This window comes from Perca fluviatilis, chromosome 8 (genome assembly GCF_010015445.1).
Source record: "Perca fluviatilis chromosome 8, GENO_Pfluv_1.0, whole genome shotgun sequence".
Lineage (NCBI taxonomy): Eukaryota > Metazoa > Chordata > Actinopteri > Perciformes > Percidae > Perca > Perca fluviatilis.
The window spans coordinates 16,956,219-16,968,346 of record NC_053119.1 but is presented as its reverse complement, the minus strand read 5'-3'; the positions used below and the strand labels follow the sequence as shown (position 1 = coordinate 16,968,346).

The 12,128-nt window shown below is 39.4% G+C and overlaps 3 protein-coding genes across 4 annotated transcripts in view; 2 read left to right on the top strand and 1 right to left on the bottom strand.

The window, feature by feature from the left end:
* The first annotated feature begins 1,249 nt into the window (after nt 1-1,249).
* On the top strand, nt 1,250-4,870 carry lactb (lactamase, beta). Of its 2 annotated transcripts, none has more exons than XM_039808237.1 (6): nt 1,250-1,836; nt 1,952-2,018; nt 2,682-2,872; nt 2,961-3,273; nt 3,374-3,539; nt 3,789-4,870. In XM_039808237.1, the coding sequence occupies exons 1-6, from the start codon at nt 1,459-1,461 to the stop codon at nt 4,312-4,314; spliced, it is 1,641 nt and encodes a 546-aa protein (XP_039664171.1). In that variant the 5' UTR covers nt 1,250-1,458; the 3' UTR covers nt 4,315-4,870. The 2 variants fall into 2 exon arrangements, with proteins under 2 accessions (XP_039664171.1, XP_039664172.1); XM_039808238.1 differs by having other exon boundaries at nt 1,253-1,824.
* Nucleotides 4,871-6,066: 1,196 nt separating this feature from the next.
* Nucleotides 6,067-7,252, bottom strand: LOC120563825 (pro-neuregulin-4, membrane-bound isoform-like). The gene is made up of 5 exons (XM_039808239.1): nt 7,165-7,252; nt 6,921-6,951; nt 6,725-6,818; nt 6,392-6,544; nt 6,067-6,228 (listed from the first exon to the last, which is right to left on the bottom strand). Exons 2-5 carry the CDS (start codon nt 6,928-6,930, stop codon nt 6,156-6,158), a joined length of 330 nt encoding a protein of 109 aa, XP_039664173.1. The 5' UTR covers nt 6,931-6,951; nt 7,165-7,252; the 3' UTR covers nt 6,067-6,155.
* A 2,677-nt stretch (nt 7,253-9,929) lies between these two features.
* Nucleotides 9,930-12,128, top strand: part of tmem266 (transmembrane protein 266) — a 29,677-nt gene continuing 27,478 nt past the window's right edge. Inside the window, exons 1-2 of the mRNA XM_039808234.1 lie at nt 9,930-10,552; nt 12,018-12,126. Of these exons, the coding sequence (XP_039664168.1) occupies nt 12,113-12,126 (14 nt within the window). The 5' untranslated portion in view covers nt 9,930-10,552; nt 12,018-12,112. The remainder of the gene's footprint in view (nt 10,553-12,017; nt 12,127-12,128) is intronic.

The following is a 12,128-nucleotide window of genomic DNA, read 5'->3' as shown; positions in this document are numbered from 1 at the left end:
GATGATTTTAGTCATCTGGTTGTGCATTGTTTTAGCATTGTATTAATATAGATGTCTCAAGTGTTTATCATCTGAAATGTACAAATTATGAAAATAAATCAAAGCATGTTTTGAAAGTTTTCTAACTTTGTTTGTGATGCATACATAGCCTTTTTGTCCATCATGGAGGTGACCTAAATTAAAGGCCTTAATAGATTTTTGGGTGATTGAATAAAACCTGATGCAATGCAAAAGGAAAGAAAACTTATTTAATAGACTATCTTCCCCACAGAGGTGTAGAATGTGTTTCTGAACAAATAGTCTGTTCATTCTGCAGCTTTATTACATTAAGCCTGGCTCATTTTTTTTTTTTTTTTTTTTTTTTTAGCTTGACCCTCAATTTGACTTTCAGCTGGGGCAAAAACATTGTCATGTGTTTCTTTGGTTCACTGGAGTACCACTGAACCATATCAGTTTAGTGTGAGAATAATCAAACCACGCTGGAGAACTTTCTGAATGTCTTTAGTTGAGTTGAAGTAGCAGCACAATAGTTGAGAAAAATAAAAGATAGAGCTGTTGTATTATTCAGTTTAAATGTATGTATCAAGGTAAAAGCCTACTCCTCAAGATGCTTTTCATTTGTGTGGAATTATTGTTGCATGTGATGGTGTAATGTATCAGTTGCCTATATTGTTAGGTATAATAATAATAATAATAATAATAATAATAACTTTTATTTATATAGCGCCTTTCACAAAACCCAAGGACACTTCACAGAATTACTGGGGAAACAGAGCTAAGGGAGGTTGTAAGCTGTGGTTAACAGGTGTGGTGTGTGGTGGTGTCCAGGGATGTAGCATTGCGGATATCTGCAAGGAGGGTGTTCCAATCCAGAGGGACAAAATAATCTATACTTTATGTATTTTGCATATCTTATTTAACGCACCATGTTTCCCTTTGACATAGCCTGTAATGGAGTTTAAAAACCAGAAAACTAAAACACACTATTATAGTAGGCCTATAGTAAGGAACAGTGCCTCAAGACCTCATAGAGAGACCAAATGGGTTAAGACCCGCCGTTAAAGCCCAACCTGCTGGCAGCAGAAAACGGTATGGTTTTATTGGTAGGTGAGTAAATTAGATATGTGGGAGAACAACAATACGCATGCCCAAAGCCTTTGTGTCCTGGCATGAGTTCCGTCTCTTTTACAATGGTGTCCTATGGGGTAAATCTTTTTTGCGCGAGTGGCCACTGGGAGAACTTAGCTGCAAGGTTGAGCTGAGCGCACTTCTTAGGGGGCTGGGATGGCTCCATAGCTCTGAGATAAATTATGCTCCCTCGCTCTATTTTGTGTGACTCGTGATTTGATTCATTCGGTCTGGCTCGACTATGCAAACAGGAAGCAAGTTGTTAATTGGAGCTCATTAACAAGGGACAGTTATCGCCAACATAAAGCAAGAGAAGCAGCATAACTAACGATGTCACGATTGCTTTTGCCTAATCGTTTTTGTGCCAAATGTACCATACTAACAGCGCGCGGGCTTCCTTTGTTGACACCGCGAGCAGGAGCGCGAGTCAAGCCGCCGCAGTCCGATAAACTGAGTGCTTTTATTCAACAGCAAAGACGACACGTCGGAGGGTCAAACACAGCGTTTTTTAAATACAGGTCAAAGTCCAGGATTTGGCTATGTGGGGTTGGTGTGGGGATTGCTCTAGCTGTCGCTCTGAAATACCGCGCTGACACAGCCAACACTTCCTGTGACGATAAAGTAAAAGAAGCACAGAGGGCTGATCGATACAGCGATGCCATAACCGTGAGCAGGGACCTTGTGGAGCGGATACAGGTAAGCATAGAGGTAGGCTATGAACTGCTTGGTTTTTGTTTGGCTACATTTTATCTCATTATATTCCTGGGTAATATCAGTGCCACCTGTATCAGTTCAGTGTTTGTGTCTGTCTAATGTCACTCAGGCTGAGGTCGGGGCTCCAGGGCTGGTGGTTGGGGTCTCTGTGGATGGTGCTCAAGTCTGGAGTGAAGGTTGGTGCCTGCAAAGTCCACTTTAAAAGCGCTACATTGAAAAAAAAAAAAAAAATCGCAATAATGTGGCTGGTCTTGTTTGCCAAGCATGCTTTTGTATTAAATGCTAGTCCAGTGTTAAAATATGTTAAACCATTTTCAATCAAAGCAAACAAATGGGGCAACAATGTTGCCTCACATTTAAGATTTGCCTTTGTGAAATGTAGGCCAACAATGGTACCATTGGGGCACATATTTTCATTACCAAGTAACCTGGCAATTTCTTCAATTAATCATTTTGCCTGTATAATGTGAGGACTTAGTTAATATTTATCATTTTGGCTAGTAAAATGACTCCAACGATTAATCAATTCTCAAATTGCTGATTAATTTTTAAATCCATCAACTAATCGATTTATAGATGATCGTTTCCTGTGCAGGTACAATGCTAACTGTATGGCCCACTTCCAGTTGTCAACTTAAGTCTTTTTATTTATTTTTTTTTGTGCCAATGAATCAAGCCAGTATAATAACTTCCTTTACTGAAATGTCTCAAAAATAAAGTGATAGTGGGTTTTCATAGTACATGGGTTTTAAAATGCAACACATGGAATCTTAAACCTATTCCTCTGAAAACACATTGACATTCTTATATGGTGCATATAAATTCTTTATTTGATTCAGGGATAGGTTATGCTGATTTGGAGAATCGAGTGCCATGCAGCCCAGAAACAGTGATGCGAATCGCCAGCATCAGTAAGCCCCTCACATCTGCAGCTGCTGCACGACTGTGTGAGGACGGGAAACTAGAACTTGATGTCCCGGTCCAGAAATATGTCCCAGAATTTCCCCAGAAGCAATTTAATGGACAGGATGTAAGTTAATTCAACAAAATGTCAGAGTTTTCTTATTATCAGCAATAATATCATGCTGTTCAGCTCACATGTACATCATTTATTTCAGGTCACAATAACCCCCCGTATGCTTCTGTCCCATCTGAGTGGTATACGGCATTATGAGAAAGATGCAAAGAAAGTGAAGGAGGACAAGGAGAAAGCTAAGCGTCTTATCAAGCCAGAAAAGAAAAAGGATGAAAAGAGCTCATTCGAAAACAAAGATAAACCCACAACAGAACAGAACACCAAGGGCAAAGAAGCCACTCAGGCTCAGAAGAAGAAAGAGTTTGAGCACGAGGAATACTACTTGAAGGACAACTTTGAAAACGTCACTCAGGCCTTGGACCTTTTCAAGGATGACCCACTCATTTTCAAACCTGGTAAAGTACATATCTGCTTGTTAAACCATTCAAATAGGATACAATTTTAATGTCTTGATGAGTAAGATATTATTATTATTATTTTTTTTACTATGTGCAGGCACCACTTTTCTGTACTCCACCCACGCCTTTACCCTGCTTAGTGCTGCTGTGGAGCGAGCTGCTGGACAGGGCTTCCTGGATGTCATGATGAACATGTTCCGTGAACTGGGAATGCTAAATACTGTGCCTGATGAGAATGACCCTATTATTTACCACCGCTCCAGGTAATCTATAATGACATCAATGTCAAGTCACTTTATAATTTTGAAGTTGTTTTGATTTTCTAAGTGTATAACATGACAAAAAAATCCAATCATGAGTCCATATCAATCGTTGATGCTCCTCCACAGATTTTATAATGACATCAATGTCAAGTCACTTTATAATTTTGAAGTTGATAGATTTTCTAAGTGTATAACATGACAAAAAAATCCAATCATGAGTCCATATCAATCGTTGATGCTCCTCCACAGATTTTATCATCTCAACAAGAGAGGACGTGTTGTGAACTGCCCGTACGTAGACAACTCCTACAAGTGGGCAGGAGGCGGCTTCCTTTCCACTGTGGGTGACCTGCTGCTGTTCGGTAACGCTCTCCTCTACAGCTACCAGGTGGCCCACCTTAAGGACACTGGGGGCTTGCTCCCTGGCTTCCTCAAACCCCAAACTTCCATTGATCTGTGGGCACCAGTTGATAGGACAGAGGCCAGCTGGGATAAGGATGGACTGTATGCCCAAGGCTGGCTGGTAGTGGAGGAACTACAGAAATATGGCCAGTGCAGGAAGCGCAGACACTACGTGTCACACACAGGAGGCGCTGTGGGAGCTAGCAGTGTCCTCCTGGTGTTACCAAGTGTGGAGATAAAGAAGTGCCAAGGACAGACCCCCCTCCTCCCACAGGGGGTGGTGGTCACCATCATCACTAACATGCAGTCTGTGGGACTCAACAGCACAGCACTGAAAATTGCACATGTGTTTGACAAAGCCAGAAGGCTGTAAGAGTAATCTCTTGTTTACAGAAATGTGTGAGTTTATATTTTACTATAAAATATTTCAGAAAAACCTTGTATGAAATTTTGATAACACTATTACATAAGTCCATAGGATGTTTTAGGAAATAAATCCTCCAAAATGTATTTAAAGTAGCAAAGTAAACTCTACTTACTTTCCATTACAACACTTGGCAGGAAAGCCACTAGGTGGAAGCAATTTACCACATTTCTAACAAACAGAAGGCACTGACCTTTGGTATCAGTTTGTTGGCTTAATACAGAGGGTTGTGCGTCTCTACCTTCTCAAAGCTAACACAGCAACATTTTAATATATGTACGTATGCATTTGAGAGAGAAAAGAAATTTCATACACAATGGAAATAGGTTGTTGCCATTTTAAGCAACATGGTACACCTCAAAAGTCACTTTAAGGCCCACCCTGAACAGATATTTCCTCAGAGCAACATGACATGACACGTATGCTGTACAGATTGTGAAGCCTCTTAAAGAAAATTTTTGATTTGGGATATTTTTGCTATATAAATAAAATTGACTTGACATGCTTTGGGAAAAACTATTATTAATCAATAGAGTGACATTCTCACAATGTACTCACTGCTGAGCCGACTTTCAAGTGTTAAAATTGACTTGAGCCACGAGTACAATCCTGACTTTGTATTTTGAATTTAACAGAACAAGAAGAATTCCACGTTGTAATGCCTAGATGAGTGTGCTGCAAAGCTAGTTCACTGATGTTGACAATCATTTCAGAGAATAACTAAGCTGTCAGCAGTCTAAATTTAGTTTTTGCTTCCACAGTTGGTTGTTAGCAACTGTTCGACTGCCCATCAAAATGGAAAGACTAATGAACTATTGGCAATGCAGTCCAACAAGTTTTTAATTCTCTCCTAACCTTGCTGAATTGAACCAGATTTTGATGCTACCATTTTCATTATATATATACAACTCCTTGGATCTCCGGTGCCCCTGTTTTTAGATTTAAGGAGACTGATGAATGGCTTGCGATATGCTAAGTATACAGACTCCCACACACAGTGTGTCGCTAAGTTTGCTGCGTGTGTGTATGGGTTCCTGCATGTCCAGCTTTGTGAGAGCCAATTTTAGTTTAAAACTGCAGAGTGAAGACATTTTTGAAAAGTGAGGTCATCCTGACCAGTCCTGGCTGCTTCAAGGGGCAATTATGGTTTAGGGTTAAGATTAAATTTAGGATTAGGTTAAGAAGGCTATAGTTTGAGGTGAGGATTGAACTGCTGATGGTTAGGGTTAGAGGATGGAGAATGACTAGTCCATCAGGACCCTCATAAATACATGTGTGTAAACGCGCGGTGTCCCACCAGAAATCACAAAGTCAAATCATTTAGTAAGGATCATATATTTACACAATAACAACATATGTACTAATAGCATGTTGAACACATTGATTGATACAAGGGGTTATACAAGATCAATATTTAGAATATTTAAAAAAATATTTTTACATAGTCCACCTATGCTTTGTAAATACATTTCAGGCAAAGCACATCAATTGAAATGCGATTTAACACGAGTAACACCAGTACCAACTTCATAGCAGTGTTAAAAAAAAGGGTGGGTGTATTTTAATTGCACCTTTCTGTAGCAAACGGCATGGACTTGAAATCTCATGAGATGATGATAATCAGTTTAAGATTAATGTAGAAGTTTTCCTCCTGTCTATTGGTCTTTCATAGTCACACCCAAAACAGTCCAACAAGCCAAGTGACACTTATCTCTGAGAATTATTATTCATTAGTTCGTCATCCCACTCAACACAGCCAAAAGAAAAATAAATGTACATCACACAAAAAATCAAACTCCGGGTTTTACTCTCCAATACTGTTGCTGATTGTTCTGTTTGCTCTGTTGCTTGGCTTTCAACATCCTGTGCGTGGACACAAGTAATGGTTATTAACTTTAAAATAATACATTCTAATCAAAGTACAAAAATAACAAGACTGTATAACACATACAACACTTCCACATCCTAATGCTTTTTTTAGATGCCTTGCGAATGCTTGATAATCCTAAATCCATAATGTACTTACTTGTGTATGTAGTAGATAACGAATGCCAGCACCACTAAAATGAGGAGCACAAAAATGATCACGGCTGCAATTAACCCTGCTTCCTCTGCATTGGTGGAGCTGCTAAAGAGCTGGAAATGCTCACATCGGCTGCCTTTGTAATTTTCATTGCACCTGATTTAAGATAGGACATACAAAAATGTAGACAGTCTGTCAGCACAGAGGACATTTTTCAACAATACTGTCATGATGTGACATCAACAGATATTTCCAACATGAAAGTTAAAGGTTCCTAAAGACTTATTCTTGTATCAAAGACAATTGAAAATTAAGTTTTTTTTCCATTCAACTTACACACAGGAGAGTGTGTTCATGGAAGGTATATTATAGCATGTCCCTCCATTCATGCAGTAGGTGGCTTCCTGCCCATTGCAAAGGTTTCCATGATCTACACAGACATAATAACAACATTTCAGGAAAGATTTGGCTTTAAAAGGGCTGAATAGTCACTTTTTAAAGCCATTTGTTCTGCTGTAGTTTTTATCATTACCTGCCATCATTTCAACTAGTCTCGCTGTTTCCTGAGAACACAAGAAACATTTTTGTCTCTGAAAAGGAAGTAATCTCACCACTAAGGATAGCGTGACATAACCAGAAGTTCCAGATACCAATAAAGGAAACATAGCTGCATATATAAACAGTTTTTTTTATTATTATTTGAAAGGCGTCATGAACTGATATTGTGCTTTGAAATGAACACCCTGAATGAAATTAATTAAAAAAGCCATCCTTACCAGCTTGTGAAAACCCCCAGCTTTTGGTAGTTAGTGCAGGTTCCTCGGGTGGATCATAGTGACACTTCACAATACCTCCTAACTGCTTTTTGTTGGACCTCTGAAGACGCTGTTATGTGGGTGTGTTCATCCTTTGTCCCGAAAAAATGTTGTGATTCCTGTTTGTCCACATTGTAATTGGCAAGCTAAATGTCAGGCTACTACCTACTGATTGTAGGTAATTTGTTAGGGTGTCATAAATGGTGTCATTTAATGGCATGTGAGCAATACATACAGAGCTGTAAGAAGTAGAGATGGCCCGATACCACTTTTTGCTTCCCGATACCGATTCTGATACCTGAACTTCCGTATCGGCCGATAGCGAGTACCGATCCGATACCAGTGTGTCATATATTTTATGTTTTAACAACTGTATACTACTATCCCTGTATGGATGTGATATTATTGCTATCTTTGTTGTCGGTCTGGCTCAGGTTAAACTCTTTGTGAAACATGAACAAACACAAACAATGAATGCCACAGAACTTTCTTTTATTATGCAGTCAGGAAAAAGAACATAAATAAACTACTTTAACGTAGATTTTCTTTAGACCATCTCTAGTAAGAAGTCTAAAAAGTCTTACGAGAGTAAGTATTTTGACAATTACATCAGTGTGAGACTATCAGATTAAGACGGAGACAGAGTAAGTACATTACATTTTGTTTTTGTTCTTGGAGTTGCATCATGAGATCAAGCAGAGGATAAGGGCAGTGAGGAAATCACCTGTTGTGCATGAGCTCAGCATGTATGGGTTTGGTAAGATACAACAGAACGATTGGTATGCAAAGAAGGCATGAATGGAATCGTGGGAACATTTTGTAGTCTAAGGACACATCGCACTACTTCCTTCAGACATAATTATTGTTGAATGCTCAGAACCGTTAGTTGACTCATCAACTGATCACTTTTGATTGTTCACTGCATTTCGGTGGTGCTAGAAGTATTCACATGATTTACCTAAGTAAAAGCAGCAATACCACAGTACAAGAATACTCAATTATAAGTAAAAGTCCTGCATTAGAAATAAGTAAAAGTATAGGCAGAAGTATTGGCAACAAAATGTACTGAAAGTAAAAGACTCATAATGCCAAGTGTCTGCTCTAAGTGTTATGCTGTTATTGGATCATTTTAATTGATGTATTAATATGTAAGCGGTACTTTAATGTTGTCATTACTTTATATACTTTTGGTAGTTCAATCTGTAACAGTGGATCATATTTAATAAACTGATCATATGGTTTGTACGTAAAATCTTAATAGCTAAATGTACTGAAATGAAAAGTATAAAGTAGCATAAAACATACTCATATAAAGTACAAGTACCTGAGAAATGTTTCATAAGTACAGTACTTGATTACATGCACACTGCTGCTTTCTTATTAAGAAGTTGTGTTGTTTTCTAGAGATCATGCAATCAGGGCAAGGCTTTTTGCGGGTTATACAGACCTCAATCAAGCAACGTTGTGGAAATGCCAAATTTTGTTGTAGATTTTCATGATTTCAGTTTGAAGCATGTGATTATAGGCTACCAAGGTGTAGGCCTACAATGGTTAGTCTATATTTAATTTGGCTAATAAATTGGTTCTATTTGGGCACCTTTTTATAAAGTTTCTTTTGTTAGTGACTATATAAATAGTAATACATTTATTTACTAATGTTGCATAGATCAGTTATAAGCACTCAATAATTTATGGTTTGCCAGGTTGTGAACAAAAATCCCTTGGCTACAAACTTGCTCTATCTTTCAGATAACTCCATAGTCCATCAGAGTAGCCCTTCAATGGATACTGCAGATTTGATATATTATTGTACAAATCTTTTATCAAACACGTATTAAAGCTATAGTGCGTAGTTTCTGTCTCCCCCATGAGGAGTTCTAAGTAATGACAACAAAACTGTCAGAGCGTCCACATGATACAACCCTTCCGTGACCGCGCACCGCCCCCACTCCCCCTTCACGCAGTTAGTAGCCAAGGAGGACACGGAGGATTAAAAAAACATGATGGACTCTTCAGTAGAGGTAATTATCTTCACTTGAGTTTCTGCGAGGGAAAGTCACCGAACGACACAATCTTCTGAACATAGCCATACTGAGATACAGAGCAATTTGTAGCAACTCATTTGGCAATGGCTTGAATGTAACGGACGTTCATTGATATCAAAAAATTATGCACTAAAGCTTTAACACATAACTGCAAACTTGACGGTTTATCAATAGGTGAAAACCTCATGAACATTTATTGATGGATTACGGACTGTTCTAATTACATTGTTACCAAAAAGAAAGGGTAAACACAAGTCAAATGGATTTTTTGGTATCCTGGCAACCCAAAAGCTTCTGCCTTTTCATGAGTATAAAGGATCTATAAAGCACACAAGTTACAACTTATAAACCCTTTTATAAATTGTTCTTTATTAGAAAATGTGGGCATATTTGCTTTTATACTAATGACAACACACATCATGTTGCCATTATTTTTTCCACTTACCCTTTGTTTGGTGTTTCCGGGGCCTATAAATCCTGTGCTACATTCTTAGGATACAATTCAAATATCTCATCGAGGTGAATATCAAAGTGATTCTGCACCCTGGTAAGTGACATTAAATACAGCAGACTTAATCATCATTAACACATCACAAAAACACTTGAGGTCACTGTAAGTGTTATTAGTGATTTTTTTTTCTTTCTTTTTTTTTCGTGCGGGTGGGTTGTTATCGCGAGGAACTCTGAAGCTCAAGAGGTGAAGTGAAGCGAGTGTTTTTCTACGTCGACGCTTCCAGAGTGGCATTGAAACAGGGACGTCTGCATGTTTTCATGGCTCAATAGGAATATAGACTACATATATGCTTTATTCGATTTTACTGTTACTGTGTGTAAATCGAGTCCGGTTTCCTCTGCGTTGACGGCGCTGCTCGTCAAACATCTGTAGCCGCTGGAATCCTGTGTTCAGCACCTGGACAGCTCCCTGTCGTGAACCTATTCTTCTTATTATTATCGGGCACATGGAGTCCCTGGTGTGATTGTGGGGGAAGCCCTGCAAGCACATTATGCCTCCCTCCGAGGTTTCGTTATCTTCCTGATTCAGTGACAGCCCTCGTCGTCTTCGCTGAAGGATGCTGCTTTCAGACCGGAGTAGGTGTTTTCGTCGTGCGCTGTCTTCTGAGAGGCGATACGGGTGCTTGGTCAACGCAAATTTAAGGGGAATCGCAGCCTACATACAGCAAGATCCGAGCTTCCCTCCCACTGATCATCATCATCATAATCGCCGAGAAGGGAGATATTATTATCATCACTGCGAGGGCAAGGGAGTCACGACCACATTTCACACAATGTAGAAAACATAAGAGGTTAGTGCACGTCTTTTGGAGTCCGTGTTGATTTAAGCGCGCCGAGTAGTTGATGCATTCGTGTTGGTTTGAACAGGAATGTTGTGTGGCCTCTAAGTACAGCGGGAAATGTTACTAGCACCATAACTGTTTATAGCTACGACTTGGTGGGAAATTATTGCAAATGCATCTTGATTAGGTGAAATGCAGAAAGCCTGGACAGAGATGGCCCACAGTGTTTGTTTCGTGGAATGAAATAGTAGAAAGTGCAGCCTTTGTGGACAGCCACCTCCGCTGATGAAGCACTCACTTTAGACTGTAGCCTACTTATAGTAATAAGTGGCAGCTCAAGATGCTGATTGTGAGATTCAATATCTCTGATATTGTGATTTACTCAAGTCCAGAAACTTTCCTCTGCAGTGAATTACATCCAGAAACAATCTTTGATCCTACTTGCCTGTCTAGTCACCTCTACAGGGATTCCTTACAGAAAGTGAAGCACATTGCTAAGTGTTTGGCTGTGGGATTGTCTGCTCATCTGATAGCCAGATACATTTTTTTTTATCATTATTGCTAAAGACCACGATTTATTTTGGAAGCTGCAGTGAAACAGTGTCACTTTCAGCTCTTGAATGACCTGGGCTGATTTATCCTGAGTAGCATTTAATGCTGCTGTGCTTCACAACATTACTCTGCTGTGGTCTGCTGCGGCTGTGAATGCTGACTCCTCACCTCTCCATGTCTGAAGGTTTTCCCTGTGCCTCTGTGTCACACACACTGCCCCGAATCATGAAATATTGTGTAAATAACGAAGGTGAGAACAGCAATGCAAATATATAATCATTGCAGTTGTAATTCATCTCTTGTCGACAGCTGATTTCTGTGTTACTTTTACTTTGCAACACTGAGAACTGGGCTTGTTTTTTGTAATAATGGGCGTTAATGTTAAAGCATTGGTTATGTGTTTGTGACTTCCCTGTCTGCTCATGTCATGTCTGTTCCCTGCAAAGCAGCTGGAGTGGGCTTTCACTGAACGGACTTCGTCATCAATGGCTCTCTATCCCATGGCACAAAGAGCTAGCATCCTGCTATACTTGCTATGCAAGAAGTGTGATGTTCCTCAGCCCCTGATTCACAGAGCGGAGCGTATATTGGAGGATATTTCAAATCCATTACAGTTTAGTGCTCCCCAGGAAAATAGTTGAAGAGAACACAGCTAAAGCTGAAGTTAGGACAGGGCGCCTTCAGGAAAAGCATAAGCACTTATTACTTCATTGATAGTTTTGCATGCATTTGTGTTATACTACTCAACTGTATATAGATAGTTCATGATTGAAATGTTCATTTTTGACCTTGGAAACAGCAATTGGCAAAAAAAACTCACAAAGAGCTCATTATCTTCCTCAGCATATGGAATTTGCCCATGATTTGCTTCATGATTTCCTTTTTCTGTAGTAATTACACTATTATTTTATATTTTCTGTAGGTGTGGTAGAAGCCAGGTCTTTGCAGTGGTGAAATCACATTTCACACTCGGGTTCATTTAGTGTGGACGTCTATTTGCAGCAACAAGACCTCAACATGAGCAACCCCCAGT

What these genes read in the sequence shown, in the direction of transcription:
- lactb (XM_039808237.1), top strand. Translation starts at nt 1,459, where the DNA reads ATGTCACGATTGCTTTTGCCTAATCGTTTTTGTGCCAAATGTACCATA. An exon ending in TGCTCAAGTCTGGAGTGAAG is followed by an intron (nt 2,019 to 2,681) that starts GTTGGTGCCTGC and finishes TATTTGATTCAG; the next exon opens with GGATAGGTTATGCTGATTTG. An exon ending in AGCAATTTAATGGACAGGAT is followed by an intron (nt 2,873 to 2,960) that starts GTAAGTTAATTC and finishes CATTTATTTCAG; the next exon opens with GTCACAATAACCCCCCGTAT.
- LOC120563825 (XM_039808239.1), bottom strand. An exon ending in ATGAACACACTCTCCTGTGT is followed by an intron (nt 6,545 to 6,724) that starts GTAAGTTGAATG and finishes ATCTTAAATCAG; the next exon opens with GTGCAATGAAAATTACAAAG. An exon ending in GTTATCTACTACATACACAA is followed by an intron (nt 6,229 to 6,391) that starts GTAAGTACATTA and finishes GTCCACGCACAG; the next exon opens with GATGTTGAAAGCCAAGCAAC.